The sequence below is a fragment of the Schistocerca americana genome, chromosome 6 (genome assembly GCF_021461395.2).
Source record: "Schistocerca americana isolate TAMUIC-IGC-003095 chromosome 6, iqSchAmer2.1, whole genome shotgun sequence".
NCBI lineage: Eukaryota > Metazoa > Arthropoda > Insecta > Orthoptera > Acrididae > Schistocerca > Schistocerca americana.
The window spans coordinates 108,336,360-108,356,351 of NC_060124.1; the positions used below are offsets into that span (position 1 = coordinate 108,336,360).

At 39.8% G+C, this 19,992-nt stretch overlaps 1 protein-coding gene across 1 annotated transcript in view; it reads left to right on the top strand.

Moving 5' to 3' along the window:
• Window positions 1-19,992, top strand: part of LOC124619390 (vacuolar protein sorting-associated protein 16 homolog) — a 216,150-nt gene that overhangs the window by 144,470 nt on the left and 51,688 nt on the right. Inside the window, exon 10 of the mRNA XM_047145737.1 lies at window positions 12,499-12,633. Within this exon, the coding sequence (XP_047001693.1) occupies window positions 12,499-12,633 (135 nt within the window). The remainder of the gene's footprint in view (window positions 1-12,498; window positions 12,634-19,992) is intronic.

Genomic DNA, 19,992 nt, shown 5'->3' on the forward strand with positions numbered 1-19,992 from the left:
GACCTTATTTGTATCATTTTCAATTGGAGTTTCTTTTACTGGTTTAATAATGATGCTCGTATCATTAGCAAACAGTGTCAGTTCAGCTTCTTGTTTCAGATGAGAAGGGAGGTCATGCACATATATCAAGAACAGAATGGGACCCATGATTGAACCCTGTGGAACAGCTACTGTAATTTCACCCCAGTTAGATGAAGAGGCAAACTTATTTAAATCACTTGACCCATATAAAGAAACTTTTTGTTTCCTGTTCTGTAGGTATGACGTAAACCACTCATACGCTATTCCATTTATACCATAGAATTGCAATTTCTGTAACGCAATGCCATGGTTCACACAATCAAATGCTTTGGACAAGTCACAGAAAATTCCTATTGGTGACATTTTACTATTTAGAGACTCTATAATGTGGAAAGTGAAATTGTGTATTGCTGTCCTCAGTGGAACTACATTTTTGAGATCCGAACTATGATTTAATAAGTATCCCATTGCTATTGAGATGGCTAACCACTCTTGAGTCATTATTTTCTCGAAGATTTTTGAAAATGCTGCAAGCAGGGATACTGGCCGATAATTACTGACTTCTGCGGCGTCCCCCTTTTTGTAGAGAGGCCTGTCAATGGCGTATTTTAACCTGTCTGGTAAAATACTTTGAGTTAGTGATGCATTAAATATGTGACTCAGAACATCAGCTGTAATTGCGCCACATTGTTTTAATATATTATTAGAGATGTCATCTACTCCAAAAGAACATTTATTTTTGAAAGATTTAATAATTTTACTTATTTCACAAGAGGTTGTTAGGTGAAAGTTATCTGACTAAAATTTTTCGAAATTGACTCTTCCCTGTATTGCCTGGCTTTTTCTTTTGAACTATTCTCATGTTGCATTTATCATCAGCATTTGGCTCATTATATACATCTCCCCAATTAACATTTCTTAAACTTTCTCTGAAGTGCTCTATAGATACCGGGTTGAGCAACCTCACACTTTTACGTAATGGTTTCAGAACTATACACCCTGTAAGGTTTTGTAAGTTAATCAGTTGTGCATCATGGTCTGACAATCCAGTTACCACAGGGAAAGCATGTGACTGTTTTACATCCTCTTTCTGTACAAATACATATTCAGATTCAGATTCTTTATTAGTCATTCAGCATTGTTACATGCAATAGACTTCGTCAGTTCACTTAACCTATTAATTTTACAAAATAAATTTTTACATATTTAAGTTGATATTGGGCATTTCTAAAAATTCTTCTAATGAATAGAATGGATTAGTTAACAAGAAGTTATGAACATTATCTTTAAATAATTTGTCAGGCTTGATTGACCCATTTTTAGACAATTTGTTATATATTTTAACTGCCATATACTTATGACTATTGTTAGTTTTAGCTAATCTATTTTGTGGCAACAGCAGAGAAGTACACGTTCTTGTATAGTAGCCATGCCTTTCATTTGTTACACTTAAATTAGGTAGTTCAGCAAGTATGTAGTTAACACTGTCAAGAATATATAAATTAATTACTGTTAAAATTCTATATTTAATGAACAATGGTTTACAATGTGTTCTATTATCTACCTTAGCCATTACTCTGATAGCTTTCTTCTGGATCACCATAATTTCATTTATTTTTCTGCTGTTTCCCCAGAGTATTAACCCATACCTTAAAGCAGATTGAAAAAAGGCGAAGTACGCTGTCCTTACTTACTCAAATGTCACACAACACATCAGTCTCTTCAACAAATATATAACTCTTGACAACCTAACCACTATGTGATCAACATGAGAGTTCCATGTTAGACTGTTGTCAAGTACAATACCTAAAAACTTTGCCTTTTGTTTTTCTATTTTTGTAGTCTTTGATAGACTGAACCACATATTCTGGGTCTTTTCCTCATTTAATAGCAGACCATTGGCATTAAACCATGATGTTGCATTTTCTTTTGCCAATTTCATATCACTTACAAGGTTATCAAGTACATGGTTTACGGATAGAAAAGTTGTGTCATCTGCGTACATATATGTCTTTACATCTATATTTCCTGGTAAGTCATTTATGTGTACAAGGAAAAGAAGTGGTCCCAATTTAGATCCCTGTGGCACTCCATGTTGAACCTCGAGTATGTTTGACAGATGACTTCCTGAACTCACCACCTGGTTCCTTTTATTGAGGTATGATTTGATGAGTTTTAAACTTTTATCACATATTCCATAGTACTCAAGTTTAGAGAGCAGAAGTGAGTGGTCAACACAGTCAAAAGCTTTGCTCAGATCACATAAGGTTACCTGTGCGTGCGCATGGTCCTCAAATGCTGCTAGAATGTCTCTGACTAAGAGCTCTATGGCATGTATAGCTGACCTTCCTTTTCTGTAACCAAACTGTGATGCACTTAACATACCATTTAGTTCTAGGTACTCATACATCTGCTTATATATTATGCCTTCAAACACTTTTCCTAGTACTGGAATTAGTGAAATTGGTCTGTAGTTTGCAGGATCTGATTTGACACCCTTCTTAAAGACTGGAGTTACCTTGGATAGTTTGAGAGGATCAGGAAAAAACCCTTCTATGAGACACAGGTTTATAGAATATGTTAATGGTGCTGCAATGTAATGTATGATTTCTTTCAATAGATTGTTTGACATATTAAAAATATCTGTACTGTATGAATTTTTCATTTCTTTGACTATTTTAAGAACTTCATGTTGGCATACCTCTTTGAAGTGTTTCAATGATGATCTGGCCCTATTATGATTTAGGTTTGCTCTCTTCAGATAATCTATACATGTTACATTGGGTTTACTGATCAGCTTTTTGATATCATCACCACAGCTTACAAAATATTTATTGAATGTATCTGCTGGTATTGGGACTGTCTTGTCGAAGTTTCTGACTTCACCTTTAACAGTATTAATTACTGACCAGGCTGTTTTGCATTGGTTTTTACTATTTTTTATGAAATTTGTGTTGTATCTTAGCTTCGCCAATTGCAACTCTTTCTTATACTGTTTCTTAGTGATTTTTTCGAGATCCTTAATTTCATTAGAATTGTTTACTTTGGCAAGGCGCTTCAACAGCAGTAGCTTATTTTTTAGATTCTCCAGTTCTTTGGTGTACCAAAATTTACCTTTTCTTGTTTTATGGTATTTCTTTTGAACAAGATGGGCTTTTAAAATATCTGTTAAATAATTGTGGAATGTTTCATAAACTGTTTGGGCACTGGAATCACAGTTTTGAAATAATTTGTCCCAGTTTGTTATGCTCAGCTGGTGTGTTAGTTTTATGAGATTGTGTTTTGTTAATATTAAGGTATTAGATTTTGTTAACTTTTGTGCAGCCTTGCTCTCATCCCCTTTTATAAAATGTCTTAACTCTACCGTTAACATGGAGTGGTCTGAGAAAACAAATTCCTTTACCTTGGTGGAGTACATATCACGAGCACAGTTGACAAAAGCATTATCCAAGCACGCTTGTAGTCTTGTTGGTTCTGAATTTACATGATGGAAGTTGTGCTGCCTTAGTATATTCAGTAACTTATTTACACTGGGTTTGTTACATGTTACATCAAAGTTTGAATTAAAGTCTCCCCCAATTACAGTTACATACTGTTTCCATTTCGTTATGTAGGAGAGTACACTGTCTAAATTATCTAAAAAAGTTTTATCATCTGAGTCAGGGGAATGGTAGATACATACTATGATAAGTTTCATCATATCACATATGATCCCGGTATCTATTAGAGTTCTACTGTCTTGAGCTATATGTTTAGGGAAATTGTTAATAACACTTTTAGTTCACTTTTCCTATCAGAACTGCTTAGAAAGTTTACATTGAAATCACCACAGATTGATAAATACTTCTTTTTGTCTGACAGACAGCATAATAGGGGGTCAAACCTTTTTATGAATAGCTCCCAGTCTCCTAACGGGGACCTGTACACTGTTGCTAAAATCAATAGCGCATTATCTAGCTGAAGTTGACATGCACATGATCAGCACATGATTTGCTTACTTCTACAGTTTTGTAATAATACCCTTGTTTTATGAAAATGGCAACTGCTCCTTTATCCAGCCTAGATCTAAAAGTGTAAGATGCTAAATTATACCCATTTATACTGACACTATCCATCCCTGTTCAGACAGACAAGAGTATATCAATCTCATTCTTATTTTTGAGATCATGTAAACACACTAATAGCTCATCTACTTCATTTTTTATTCCCCTGATATTTTGATGAAGTAAGTTGATACTGCCCTTAGCTTTGCCCCAATTTACTGTACATGAAGTTTCTTTTATTCTATTTATCTTGATTGTTGTCTTTAATCTGTCTGGACCCATTAACCACAAGGATCTCCCCTTGTGTGGCTGTGGGCCCCTTCCCCTTCCTATTCAGGACAGGCCATGTGTAGTGTATCCCCACCTACCAATTGCATTAGCTGGAATGACACTTATGTGAGATTTTGCCGGTGTCTGGAGCATCGTGTTCAGCTCAGTGTTAACATGCCTGACAGCAGTGTTTACCCAAGGCTGGTCATGGCACTCAAAGACCTCCACAAACCCCACACTTGTGCACCCAGTTTCTGCTCCTATTTTATCCAGGTCACTCCTAATACTGCATCTTGGATTCATAGCCAGGCTGTTTCCTGCTTCCCCATCTATAATTACCTGATTTTCTTTCTCAATATCTCTGCATAGCTGACCTAAGTTTTCTGTCACCTGGCTAAGGCTAGCACTTGGTTTCACAAAACTTGTGACCTGGTACCCTGCACCTAATTTCTCCTGAAGCTGCTGGTCCACACCCCTCCATGACTGCTGCCTATAAGCAGAATTCTACTTTTCCTATTCTGGTTTGATCCCGACCTGTCTTTTTTCTTTAAGCCAGTATTCTGCTTCAACCTAGTTTCAACGACATCTGGATGAGGCCCTTTCTCCACTTCAAATAGCAAGCCGTTGATTCACTATTTGAATTTCTAGAGTTTTTTCAAGTGTTTCCCTTTTTCGCCCTTTGCTTGCTACCTTTTCCCAGTTCCCAGTCTCTTTTTTCCTCCCTTAACCTACATAATTCTAAGTTCATGTTATCTAATTCAGCCTTACGGGCACAAATTTTTGCCTCCTGTTCAGCAATTTTTCTGTTGTTTCTACATAACCTACACTGCCATGGAAGAGCCACATTTTCTACCCTCGTTTCCTCACCGCTATATTCGCCCCAATGAAACTATAACTTACAATCTACACAGAACACCCCCTCTTTCAAATTTCTACAGCAACCACCACATTTCTAACCGACAACTCTAGTCAAAAACGAAAATCTACACTCACGCAAAATTTACGACTAGAAAACATAAACAAAACTAGCAACTACCGGCCTTTATGAAATACTTTCTTTTTGATCTAAATACGGCCAGGAAAGCGAAACCTTCAATAGATAGCCTAGAGAAGAAGTAAATACGCTAGTCTAAAATGTAATATTAACTAAATTAGCTCTTATGTCAATATTAATCACTTAACTTAGCGAGAGCTCCGTATATGTGCATCTGCTTAGCTGCAGGGCTGCCAACCACATCATCCTTTATGCCAGTGCCAGAGTGAGAACACTGGTATCATGTAATCATCCCAGAGAGAGAGGGGGGGGGGGGGTGTAATTTATGTATACTGCAATGCTGGTGCCACCCTTAGGGGTCCGCAGATACTGATGTTCGTGCTGGGGTAGGCTTTTGATGGTCAGCGCACGAGTGGTGTCTTACGATGACACCACATGTTGTTTTAACACATTTTATGCTTGCACACGATGACTTTGCTGTACAATTACAATCTCCTCTATAGGGGTCAAAATTGGTGGTGCAAACAACAACCATCTCAAACCCAACTCCCTGTTAGTTGGTTTCCAGTTTTTGTGTATCATTTTGCATGGTAGAGCAAGTCATTTTACATTCACATCGCAAATTAATTTGCACATATAGCTACGTTCTGAACATTTCTAAGTTGTTTCTTTTTTTTCCCCGAAAAGAAAAAAAAAGTATGCAGGTATTGTGATTTCATAAGTCCTGTTCACTACCTTTTATATTTCAGTAACCCATTAAACCTATAAGGCAGAAGGTAGTGGCTTCTAGGTTGATGGCATGTTCCTTTAACTTCTAGAAGACATTCAGTTCTGTCCTGCACTGAATAAAATATCTGTATACAGAATATCAGACAAGTTTTGTGATTGGACTGAAGGGCTCTTTGCGAATGAAACTGTATGTCATTCTCAATAAAGAGAGATCTTCAGGCAGACCCCAAGAGTGTGTTTTAGTACCTTTAGGGTTTACAATATTTATAAATGACATAGTGAATAATGTCAGATGTTCCATGAAGCTGATCATGGTTAACATTGTTGTATATAGAGAAGTTGCAACACCAGAAACTTGTAGTGAAATGCAGAAATACCTGCAGAGCATTAGTGCACAAATAAATGGCAAGACCCATTACCTTTTGATTTACATGATTGCGAACTATCACTGGAAACAGTCACATCCATTACTTGTGTGGAAGTAAGCTTACAGAGCAGAGTAAAGTAAAATGACCCCATGAAACTAATCATAGGGAAGGCATATGCTTGACTGAAATTCGTTGGACGAATCCTCAGGAATTATAATCTACCTACGAAGGAGGTAGATCACAAAACATCATCACCAATACTTTTAATATTGCTGCTCAAGTTGTGAACTTTACCAGGTAGGATTGACAGAGGAAATATGAAGGATCCAAAGAAGTGGATTTTATCACTATTTTGTTTAGTAAGTGCGAAAACATCATGGAAATACTCATCCAGCCCCAGTAGCAGATGCTACAAGAGAGGTATTGTTGAAGAAGTTGACTATTAAAATTCCAACATTTTATTGAGTAGTATGCTGGAGCCTATTTTTATATATATATATATATATATATATGGAAAAAAATTTGCAAGGAATTAGCTTGTGCACCAAATTCACACATAGGCTACTTTTAAATGTGTGTAGTAAAAGATACTTATTGATATGAAGAATATAACATGAAATGTGGAACAATAATTAGCCTTAGAAAAGCTATTTACTCTTTGACTTTTGAACTGTAACGTACTTGTGAAAATGCTTTTATTTTTAATACGTCCTACATATTATGATTCAACATAATGAAACCGAGCGAGGTGGCGCAGTGGCTAGTACACTGGACTCGCATTCAGGAGGACGACAGTTCAATCCCGCATCTGGCCATCCTGATTTAGGATGAGACCGATGACCTCGCTGTGTGGTCTCCTTCCGCAAACAACCCGACCCCAACCCAACATAATGAATACAGTGTTTAAATAACCCTCAAAGTAGTACAAGCCCATTGCATTTTAGCATTTAGAAAGTCAGGCCATCTTGCAGCTTTTGAGATGCTTGAAGACTCACAATGATGGCGATGCATGACATAGAGGTGACATTCCTTTATGTGTAGAATGTGGTAGGTTTTTAGTGAGGCTGGATTTGATTATGATATGCAAGCATATCTGCAGGTAACAGGCGCACACACATAAAAGTGTTGTTGCACATAGAAATATTATAACATATGTGCTGCACCAAACTAGAAATTGGTTATTTTATTTCTTCATCAAGTTATTGTGTTTGTTACTCCATTATGGTTAAGCATCTCTCTGGTTTTGGATGAACTTTGGAATGGAGATAGCCTGTACCCTGATTTAACACATAGGCTACATTTTTTTCTGAAAAAAAGTCACTGTACTCGTGGGATGGTCAATGTGATTACTGTTCCCATGGGGTGCGTAACAAGACTAAAATGTCATCCATGAAATTTAACTGTGAAATGAATTCATTAACTTTAGCAAAGAGTTAGTGGTTCATGGTGTGGGTTCCTGTAGTCATGTCCTAGTTCATGAACCACGGGCAACGTATGAGTGGCCAAGTAAGTGGTCCCGACAGTCGGGATACCAGTTACTTTGGAATAAGGCTGGGCATCTCGGACATATTCTGAGTCGTGGTCACCTTTGTGCTCATACGGCAAAGACTACCAAATCCACCGGTTAGTCCCTCAGTTGTTAGGGGTAAAACCCAATGGGACTCGGGGCAAGTAAGGCTAGCTACCTGCTTCCCTGGTACTTTAAATATGATGCTGGCAACAATCAGAGCAAAATGCCTCGGACCTTTGGAGGTGACGGAGTCCCACCTCTAACTGACAAACCAGGGACTCCCGAGATACGACTTGGCAAACAAATGGTAATGAGATGGGGAGCTATTAATATCAATGGGTGCTACTCTGGGAAGAAGGTAGAGCTGGCAGAGGCTGCAAGTAAGATGGGGCTGGACGTTTTAGCTGTTAGTGACATTCGGGTAAGGGGTGAGAAAGAAGAGGAAGTGGGAGAATACAAGGTCTACCTGTCAGGAATCAAAGCAGGAATAGCACAATGGGGTGTAGGGCTTTACATCAGGAAAGAAATGGAACCCAGCGTAGTTGCAATAAGGTATGTAAACGAACGACTGATGTGGATAGATTTGACAGTGTCTAGCAAGAAAATTAGGATTGTGTCAGTATATTCGCATTGTGAAGGGACAGATCAAGAAAGATGGATAGTTTTTATGAGGCACTCAGTGATGTAGTTGTTAGAGTAAAGGACAAGGACAGTGTTCTGCTCATGGGTGATTTTAACACCAGGATTGGAAATCGAACAGAAGGGTATGAAAAGGTTATGGGTAAATTTGGAGAGGATATGGAGGCCAACAGGAACGGGAAACAACTCTTGGATTTCTGTGCCAGTATGGGCTTAGTAATCACAAACTCCTTTTTTAAACATAAGAACATTCACCAGTATACTTGGGAAGGCAGGGGAACCAGATCTGTCATTGACTATATAATAACAGATCAGGAATTCAGGAAGGCTTGAGGGACACACGTGTATTCAGGGGATTCTTCGATGACACTGATCATTATTTAATCTGTAGTCAAATTGGGATTGTGAGGCCAAAAGTGCAGGAGGTCAGGTCCATATGTAGGAGGATAAGAATGGAGAAACTTCAGGATAAGGAAATCAGGCACAAGTACATAACAGCGATCTCAGAAAGGTACCAGTTAGTTGAATGTAGTCAATTACAGTCATTGGAAAAGGAATGGACAAGGTACAGGGACACAATACTAGAAGTGGCTAAAGAATGTCTTGGAACAGTAGTGTGTAAAAGTAGGATGAAGCAAACAGCTTGGTGGAATGATACAGTCAAGGCAGCCTGTAAAAGGAAAAAGAAGGCGTATCAAAAATGGCTACATACCAGAACCCAGGTAGACAGAGAAAGTTATGTTGAAGAAAGAAACAAAGCCAAACAGATAATTGCAGCATCCAAGAAGAAATCGTGGGAAGACTTTGGAAACAGGTTGGAGACTATGGGTCAAGCTGCTGGAAAACCATTCAGGAGTGTAATTAGCAGTCTTCGAAAGGGAGGTAAGAAGGAAATGACAAGTATTTTGGACAGGTCAGGAAAACTGCTGGTGAATTCTGTGGATGCCTTGGGCAGATGGAGGGAATATTTTGAAGAGTTGCTCAATGTAGGTGAAGATGCGATCAGTAATGTTTCAGATTTCGAGGTAGAATGGGATAGGAATGATGATGGAAATAGGATCACATTTGAGGAAGTGGAAAAAATGGTCAATAGATTGCAGTGCAATAAAGCGGCTGGGGTGGATGAAATTAAGTCGGAACTCATCAAATACAGTGGAATGTCAGGTCTTAAATGGCTACACAGGATAATTGAAATGGCCTGGGAGTTGGGACAGGTTCCATCAGACTGGACAAAAGCAGTAATCACACCAATCTTTAAACATGGAAACAGAAAAGATTGTAACAGCTACAGAGGTATCTCTTTAATCAGCATTGTGGGTGAAATCTTCTCAGGTATTGTTGAAAGGAAAGTGCGAGTATTAGTTGAGGACCAATTGGATGAATATCAGTGTGGGTTTAGGCCTCTTAGAGGTTGTCAGGACCAGATCTTTAGCTTACGGCAAATAATGGAGAACTGTTATGAGTGGAACAGGGAATTGTATCTATGCTTTATAGATCTAGAAAAGGCATATGACCGGGTTCCTAGGAGGAAGTTATTGTCTGTTCTACAAGATTATGAAATAGGAGGCAAACTTTTGCAAGCAATTAAAGGTCTTTACATGGATAGTCAGGCAGCAGTTAGAGTTGACGGTAAATTGAGTTCATGGTTCAGAGTAGTTTCAGGGGTAAGACAAGGCTGCAACCTGTCTCCACTGTTGTTCATATTATTTATGGATCATATGTTGAAAACAATAGACTGGCTGGGTGAGATTAAGATATGTGAACACAAAATAAGCAGTCTTGCATATGCGGATGACTTAGTTGTGATGGCAGATTCGATTGAAAGTTTGCAAAGTAATATTTCAGAGCTAGATCAGAAATGTAAGGACTATGGTATGAAGATTAGCATCTCCAAAACGAAAGTAATGTCAGTGGGAAAGAAATATAAATGGATTGAGTGCCAAATAGGAGGAACAAAGTTAGAACAGGTGGACGGTTTCAAGTACTTAGGATGCATATTCTCACAGGATGGCAACATAGTGAAAGAACTGGAAGCAAGGTGTAGCAAAGCTAATGCAGTGAGCGCTCAGCTACGATCTACTCTCTTCTGCAAGAAGGAAGTCAGTACCAAGACTAAGTTATCCGTGCACCGTTCAATCTTTCGACCAACTTTGTTGTATGGGAGCGAAAGCTGGGTGGATTCAGGTTACCTTATCAACAAGGTTGAGGTTACGGATATGAAAGTAGCTAGGATGATTGCAGGTACTAGTAGATGGGAACAATGGCAGGAGGGTGTCCACAATGAGGAAATCAAAGAAAAACTGGGAATGAACTCTATAGATGTAGCAGTCAGGGCGAACAGGCTTAGATTGTGGGGTCATGTTACACGCATGGGAGAAGCAAGGTTACCCAAGAGACTCATGGATTCAGCAGTAGAGGGTAGGAGGAGTTGGGGCAGACCGAGGAGAAGGTACCTGGATTCGGTTAAGAATGATTTTGAAGTAATAGGTTTAACATCAGAAGAGGCACCAATGTTAGCACTGAATAGGGGATCATGGAGGAACTGTATAAGGAGGGCCATGCTCCAGACTGAACGCTGAAAGACATAATCAGTCTTAAATGATGATGATGATGATGATGATGATAGCAAAGAGTTATTGGTGCCCATGAATGAGTCAGTGACAAATACCAATAAAAAAGTTATTGATCACATGTCTAAGGAATTGACAACCTAATGTCAGTTGATACAGTGGTAACAAGAGATGACACTACTACATACTCTGTAAAATTTCTACTCATTATAGCTGTTGGGGGTGTCATCCCAAAAGATGGAGCTGAAGACGGGTGTGCCTGTCGTATTGATGCATTCTTTTTATCTGTCGTAGCAATATGGCTAAAACCATTTAATTTTTAGCTCTGGACCTCTTGTTTCTCTAAAGCATATTTTGTAGACCTTTATCCAAATCCCTGTTTTTAGCTGTCTTCTCTTCTGGTGATTGGGATTAACGTGTAGTCATTTTTAATTCCTCTCTTTGTCTTTGTGTTCTACAGTTTTGACATGGGCATGTATGGCCCCAGTTGTTCTTGCAACCTATAACAAAACAACAACACTGGTGCATAACCTGGATACTCCAAAGTTGTGCAATGGCACCAGGTTACACATCATAGAGCTGAGTGGGTGTATCATGCAGGGCATCATCATCAGTAGTGGAGCCAAAGGAGAGATGGTGTTGATACCATTTGCCTGCTTACAGTTCCCTTTGAAAGTGGCCTTCTCGATCACTGTACATAACAGTCGAGGACAATTGTTAAAAGTGGCAGGTATTCATCTGGAACACCACGTTTTTCGCTTGGACAGCTCTAAGTTGGCTGCTCGTGTATATTGGGACCCAGAAAACTCTTCATATACACAGAGAATGAGAAGTCACAGAATGCTGTTTACAGAGCTGGCTCTCCATACACACCAAGACAGTTATGATCCTTTCTGTGCTAGGAATGTTGCAAACAGTCATGAAATTATTTACTCTCTCTTTCCTGGCACATTTTGTAATTTAACTGTAACACTGAGGGGTGCAACTAGGTTATTCATATTTTAAAAATACCTGAGCTCAGTGCCATGCTGCACTAACATAAACTTGCTCTGGAAGTCTACATTAACATCGACAGTTGCACCTTGAGAGCCACTTTAATGGTATGCAGCAGTATGCTGATGATGTTTATACTGACTTAATTAAAAACATTTCATTTCCAAAATAAGGTTACCTTCCTCCATTCTGGAGTAGCCAGTATGCTAAATGTTTTGCTTATTTACTCAGTGCCATTCTGTTTGGGAAAACAGAATGGCCTGGTGTGGACTAGTATGCAGAGTATGTATGTACATATAGAGGTATGCAGTTTCCTTCTTTTTTGTAGGTATGTTGAAATTATTCTTTGAATCTCTTGCAGGTAAAGCAGACACAGCTGGATCGTGAACAGGTGGCTCGTGAAATCGCAGAGAAGTTGGGGGATACGCCTGGTGTATCATACAGCGATATTGCTATTAAGGCTGCAGACTGTGGTCGGACACAACTTGCAATAAAGGTTTGTATAATTCAGTCAGCCATTCACCTGTTTGCAGACGGAAAGTGCCAAAATGCAGTTGTTTTCATCGCATGTAAATTTAAAATCATACTACAGCTCATTCTTAACTTGGGAAGCAAGTCAGTTATAGGTAGGCAGTGTCACTTCAGTTCTAGGAGGTTCACGTCTTGTAATTCCCTGTGGTCTTCAGATTAACCCCAAGACTAATAACTATTTTTCTTCTCTGTTGCCCCCCTCCCCCTCCCCCCTCCTCCTCCCCCCCTCCTCCTCCTTCTGCAACTTTTAAGTACACATGACAAATCAGCCCTTTTTTTAATGGTTGTAAGGAAATTTAAATTATTTTTAGAACAGCTTTGCACACAATAATTTCACTGTGTCACAGCTACTGGATTCAGACAACTGCTGTATTCCCCCGCCTTGCCAGTATTATTTCACTACCTTGCAACATCTTTGATTGCTTTTCAGTCAAACTGGAAAAAATGTTTATTTACTAAAATCTTTGAAATGTAGCAAGGTGGAATAGCCCAGTTTCTGTAATAATGCTCCTAATACAAATACAATTTTTTCTTTTTTAAATTTCTTTTCAGTCTTAATGCTTATGCCATGAATAATTAAAATCTCTAAATTTATGTGTCTAATGTATTTTACTAAACTTTATTAATTTACGGTAAATTTTTTGTACTGCTGAGGATATGATACAAGTAGTTTTCCGAGACATTTTATATAAAGAAATATATACAGTTTTAGGGTCAGGCAATACAGTTTTAGGGTCAGGCAATCCATATACATTTCAAAAGCTAATCCTGCTAATAATTATTTATTTTAAGAATAACATAGTTTATTTGAAAACCCTCACTCTATTTCAAGCAAACATTTTTGGTTTACCAAAAACTTAATATTTCAGAAGTTATTCACATTCAAAATTATTGTATTCTAGAAAGTTTGAATCTTAAAATGTAATTCTTTCCAAATTTCAGTGTTAATAGTTTTGTAGCCACATTTTTTATTCAAAATTGTATAAAGTTTCATTAGTGCATAGAATATTTCAATTGGAAAATTTAACTTCACAGAAAATTCTGGCTTTTGTAGATCCAGGTACATGCCTAATTTTATATCCCATAAAATATAACCATTATTTTTGCCAGATTATACAGCTTACAGTTACAATTACTTATTGTGTAATGTATATGTGTGTTAACAGTAGTACCTATTTTTCCGGTCTTTTATGCTGTCATTGAAGATGTAGGTACTGGGTATGTTGTAATGTTTGTCTATCATGCATCTGCAGTAGGCATTGTGCACGAAGCCATTGTCAGTTGGTGGTGAACAATCAACCAGTATGAACTCTGTGTTATTCAGTTTGACCTTTTAGTCAGTCATTGCTCATTGTTGCGTTAAGTTATATGTCAGTGCTGAGCTCTCAACATGTAAGGTCAGTTGGCAGCTACCATTCAAAGACTGAAGGTGTTGTGTCAGTTATCTGTAAAATAAGGAAAAGCCAACCACTCACTTATAGCAGATCGATGCATGGAGCATAAATGCATGTAACACAAAATGGCTTTTGCACTAGCTTTTCAGGACTAGCTCTTTTTCTAGCAAAAGTACACACATTCACACACACACACACACACACACACACACACACACACTTCTGTGGCCACAGCAAGACTGGTTATTCATTCTTGATTATTAAAAACAGTTGTCTGAGCTGATAGATTGGGGAGGGAGAAGTAAAGCGTGTAAGGAGGGGGCAGCAATAAAGAGGGAGTTCTTTGGACAGATGACTGTGGGGCTGCACTACAAGTGGAAACGAGTACAGAGAGTAGAGCAAAAAACACATGTAGGAAGAGGGAGAGAGTGGGAAAGGGAGGAGGGAAGGAGAGAAAGATGAAGATGGAGAGGGCAGAAGGAAAGGGGGGGGGGGAGAGTAGGAAGCATGGAGAGAGAGAGTGAGAGAGAGAATATGACCACGTGGTTTGGGGGGGGGGGGGAGGCAGAATGGTGGGAGAAGGCGATGAATGACGTGGACAGAGAAGCTGAGCTGTGGACTAAAGAAAGAAGAGAAGAGAGAAGGTAGTGGGAGAGGGGTAGTGGAGGTTTAGACTAGAGGGATTGCAACAGTGCATGATAAGCTGGAGAGAAAATTCCCATCTGTGCAGTCCCAAGAAAATTGTGCTGGAAGGCAATATCCAAATGGCCCACACAGTGAAACAACTGTTGAAGTCTTTGTGTTGAGGAGTGCAGCATGTTCAGCAACTGGATTAATAGCTGATATATAAAATGGCTGCTTTCACAGGCATTTCGTATCACTAGGGCCACGTGTGAAAGCAGTCATGTTATATATGAGCTATGCTCCAATTTCTCTACAGTATCCTATGTGGGCATGACAAGTAACCTGCTGTCTACTCACATGAGTGGCCACTACCAAACTGTGGCAAACCGCAAACTTGACTACCCAGTTGCCAAGTATGCTGCACACACAACACAAATGACTTTAACAGCCGCTTCAGTACATGGGCCATTTGGATACTCCCTACAAGCACAAGTTTCTGTGAACTGCACAGATGGGAATTGTCTCTCCAGAATATCCTGCACTTTCAGTCCCCTTACCCTAAACCTCCACTGACCTGTTCCTATTGTATCACTTTAAGCTCTGCCTTCTCCCACCAATCTTCTCCCCCACCCTTTCCCCTGTGAGCCCTCTCTCTCTCTCTCTCTCTCTCTCTCTATCTATCTATCTATCTATCTATCGATCTATCTATCTCTATCCTCCCTCCCTCCCTCCATCCCCCCTTTGTCCCTCCCTCTTTTCAGCCTCTCATCCTTCATTCTCCCTCTGTATCTTAACCTTTCCCCCCTCACCATCTTCCTATATATCTTTTTGTTCTACCCTGTACTCTTTTTGTCTTGTAGTGTGGTCACAGATTCATCTGTCCAAAGACCTCCCTTTTTCCTTTACTGCCTTTTCTTGTTCTTCTCTTCCCTGTACCCACCTTCATCAGCTCAGGCAACTGCTTTTAATAATCAAGTACCGATAACCATTCCTGCTGTGTGCATTTGGGTTTCTATGTGGTTGTGTATGTGAATGTGTGTACTTTAGTTAGAAAAACATCTGGTATCTAAAAGCTAGTGGGGATGCTGTTTTCTGTTACGTGTTTCTGGGATTGATGTATTGATCTGCTATAGGTGAATGCTTGCCTTTCCCTTATTTTACATATTGCTCCATCCAAGAATTACCGTCATTGTTCTATGGGATAGTTATAATTGAACTTTTGCTACTGGAGAGGGACTCCATGAAAAAGAGTGATCTTAGGACAAAGAAATTTTGTGAAAACATTTCTAAGCACATGCGAAAGAGAAATAATGAATGAACCATTGGCAGAAACACATTTTAATTTCCACACAAGAGAATAACATATGTTAATTGTGTACCATATATATATTCCAGTTTAAAAATGTTACTCAGTGTGATGGCCATCTCTATCCTCAACAGCCTGGAACCGCACTAGAGATACCATTTCACAATTTTTCACAGCACTTTTCGAATGGTAGACTATGGAATGTCCAGCTGTTGAGACACAGCTTGTGCACTGCTTGAAGATCACACGTTGGTTTCAGCATTATCAGCTGTGTTAGCAATAACTTCTTCAACAATTTGTGGTAGAATTGGCCATCAGCCTCTCCCAGGAGCAATTCCCAGATCACTTCAACCCTAGTGTGGAAAGAGGGCCTCCATATTCCTTTAATGCATAGATACCAACAAAGAGCAGCGACACTGTACCTTTTTTTCCTTTTTTTTTTTTTATAAAACAGCGTTCAAACCTGTGTTGCTGTAGCAGTATTGGCACGTAATGGCATGTCAAGACGCCAACATACTAACAGTGCAAATCCTGCAGTGCACAGTCTGAACATCATTTCTGTAAAGTTGGGTACCCTTACGGTAAATAGTTTTGTGTGTACACTGGCTCAAGTAGCGGAAGTTTAATTATAACCACCATGTATGTAAGTTATCTGTTACACTTGTGACTTTTTCATAGATAGCCTATGGAGTTTACCAGTCTGTGTTGTTAAAGCTGCATACTTCATTGTAAGCAAGCTGATCATTCATTATGTGTTTATAAAAGTAAATATGAATGAAGTGAGAATTAAAATGTAACAGTGTTGTGCTAAATCATTATTAGCTGAATAAAACACTTACTAATCATCAGAGGAAGATAGATGAAAATGAAAATCTATGACCTTTAAGAGACATCAAAATAGGTTGGTAAAGTTCCAACCTGACTGGTGGCTGCAGCTGGAGAAAGATTGTGATCAGCAATAGGGAAATGAGCTTTTTAATACTTACATACTTACTTTGTTTGCAATACAATCAGTAGTGCAGACATAGTGTCTCTCACACTGTCTCTTGTTGGAAAACTTGGTGGAGTTGTTTGTGAAACAGGAGCAAAGTACGCATCACTGTTTTTGCAAAACAGTCTTTGTATTGTGCATTCAAAAACCACGATTCCTCCTCTTAAGAAGGAAGAGTTAATATAAGATTTCCACTAAGGCTTGGGTAAGTCTCATTGATCTGTAGTGCACAGAAAAGAGGAATATCACCTGAAAAGTCCTTCCCACCCTTCCAAAAGTTATATTCAGCTGTGTACCCAACATATGCAGCATCCCTATTTGTCCATATGCTCTCTGCCTCCCAGCTCCCTCTCACACTGCTCATGACCTTCTGAGAGATTAAGTACAGGGCCTGTTCCATACATCAGCCCACCACCATGTATTCAAGGCCTTGCACTGCGTTTCTTATCCCATAAAATGTAGAGCCACATGTGGAAGCAATCAGATCATATATGTGGCGTTTCTGCTAAGAGTCGTCAGGAACATTTTGTCTGTACAATTTTGTTTTAATAAAGCATAGATTGAGACAACCCAAACAAATACTATTGTTGATCATGTTGAGCACCACAGCTGACACTAATGTTGATGATTAAAAAACCAGCTCAACTGTATTATTTAATAAAAAACCAGCTCAGCTGTATTATCACTCATTTATTGTGTTGTGACCAGTTTCATTCATTGAACACCTTCAGGTTGCCAGCAGTGAAAAGAAACTAGGCTAAAACTACAGCTAGGTAACAAATAAAATGGGCAACTCACACTGATAACAGCCTTATGCTAAATCCTCACTGAGTCATGCTAAAGTCATGACGTAAATGGTCTGGACATCATAGGAAATGTTGAAGACCAAAATGCATAAACAGTCATCGTAAATATTCTGCTGACCACCGGGTAGAAGTCCAGCAAGCAGGCGTGGCATGCTTTGTACAGACTGTACTAATCATTAATAAAAATACTTTTTTATGAATAATATCCAGTTACACTGCTATGTAAGTTGTTTATATTTTATCTCATTCACAATGAGCCCATTTTGGCAAATTGCCATTGTCAGGTGCTCTTACACGTAACATTGTTGCTGTCATCTCCTGTCTGTTTTGGAATTATTATTTTCGTCCAGGTGTAGAGTGGAGATGTATATCAGATGTTACTTGTTTTCCAAATATGCTACTTTTCTGACTTTTGGATGACAGTGGGTCAGTGATGTTATTTGTAACATCGCTGACCCACTCTCATCACTTTTCTGACAGTTGCTGACCACCACTTTTCTGACAGTTGGATTACGTGATGGAAGGACTCCGTCAGCTTTCACATACTTCCACCTACAAACCTTGCCACAGTGACCCTATTCCAGTAATCCACCAGGATCTCCAGTCACTGCTCAAATCCTTAGGCCCATCCCAGAACCTCTCCCCAGAGTCCATCTCTCTACTTACCCCTACCACTTCTTGCACCCCCACCTTTTACATACTTCTTAAAGTCCATAAACCCAACCACGCAGGATGACCCATTGTGGCCGGTTACTGTGCCCCAAGTCAATCTCTGCTCTCATAGACCAACACCTTCAACCTATTACCTGGAACCTATCCTCCTATATAAAAGATACCAACCGTTTCCTCCACCGACTCTCCACAGTTCCTGTCCCTTTACTACAAGGTGCCCTGCTGGTCACTGCTGATGGCACCTCCTTGTAAACTAACATTCCTAATGCCCATGGCCTTACTGCTATTGAACGCTAACTTTCCAGATGCCCTATGGATTCCAAACCAACAATGTCCTTCCTAGTCGCAATGAACAATTGTATCCTCACCCACAATTACTTCTCCTTTGAAGGTATTACCTACAAACAAAACCGGGGTATGGCTATGACCACCTGCATGGCACCATCCTATGCCAACCTATTCATGGGCCATCTAGAGGAATCCTTCCTAGAAACCCAGAATCCGAAACTTCTCACCTGGTTCAGATTCATTGATGACATCTTTGCTATCTGGATTGAAGGTGAGGACACCCTATCCACATTCCTCCATAACCTCATCAACTTCTCCCCCATTTGCTTCACCTGGTCCTACTCAACTCAACAAGCCACCTATCTAGATGTTGACATCCACCTCAGAGATGGCTGCATCAGTACCGCCGTCCATATCAAACCTACTAACCACCAGCAATACCTCCAGTTCGACAGCTGCCACCCATTCCAACCCAAGAAGTCCCTTCCATACAGCCTAGCCACCCATGGTCATTGTATCTGCAGTGATGAGCAGTCCCTCTCAAAATATACCGAGGGTCTCACTGAAGCCTTCGCTGACCGTAATTATCCTCCCAACCTTGTACAAAAACAAATCTCCCTTGCCTTATCTTTCCAGTCTCCCACCACCTCCCAAAGTCCCACAGTACAGCCACAGAGGAGCATGCACCCTTGAAACTCAGTACCATCTGGGACTGGAGCAATTGAATTACCTCTCGTCATGCCCTGAAATGAAAAATGTCCTGCCCAATACCCTACCCACCCCTCCTACAGTGGCACTGGACTCGCATTCGGGAGGACAACGGTTCAATCCCATCTCCAGCCATCCTGATTTAGGTTTTCCGTGATTTCCCTAAATCGTTTCAGGCGAATGCCGGGATGGTTCCTTTGAAAGGGCACGGCCGATTTCCTTCCCCATCCTTCCCTAACCCGAGCTTGCGCTCCGTCTCTAATGACCTCGTTGTCGACGGGACGTTAAACAACACTAACCTAACCTAACCTCCTACAGTGGTATTCCGCTGTCCACCGAACCTTCACAACATACTCATCCATCCTTACACAACCCCTGCTCCCAATCCCTTACCTCATGGCTCATACCCCTGTAATAGAACTAGGTGCAAGACCTGTTCCATACATCCTCCTACCACCATCTACTCCAGTCCAGTCACTAACATCACTTACCCCATCAAAGGCAGGGCTACGTGTGAAACCAGTCATGTGACCGA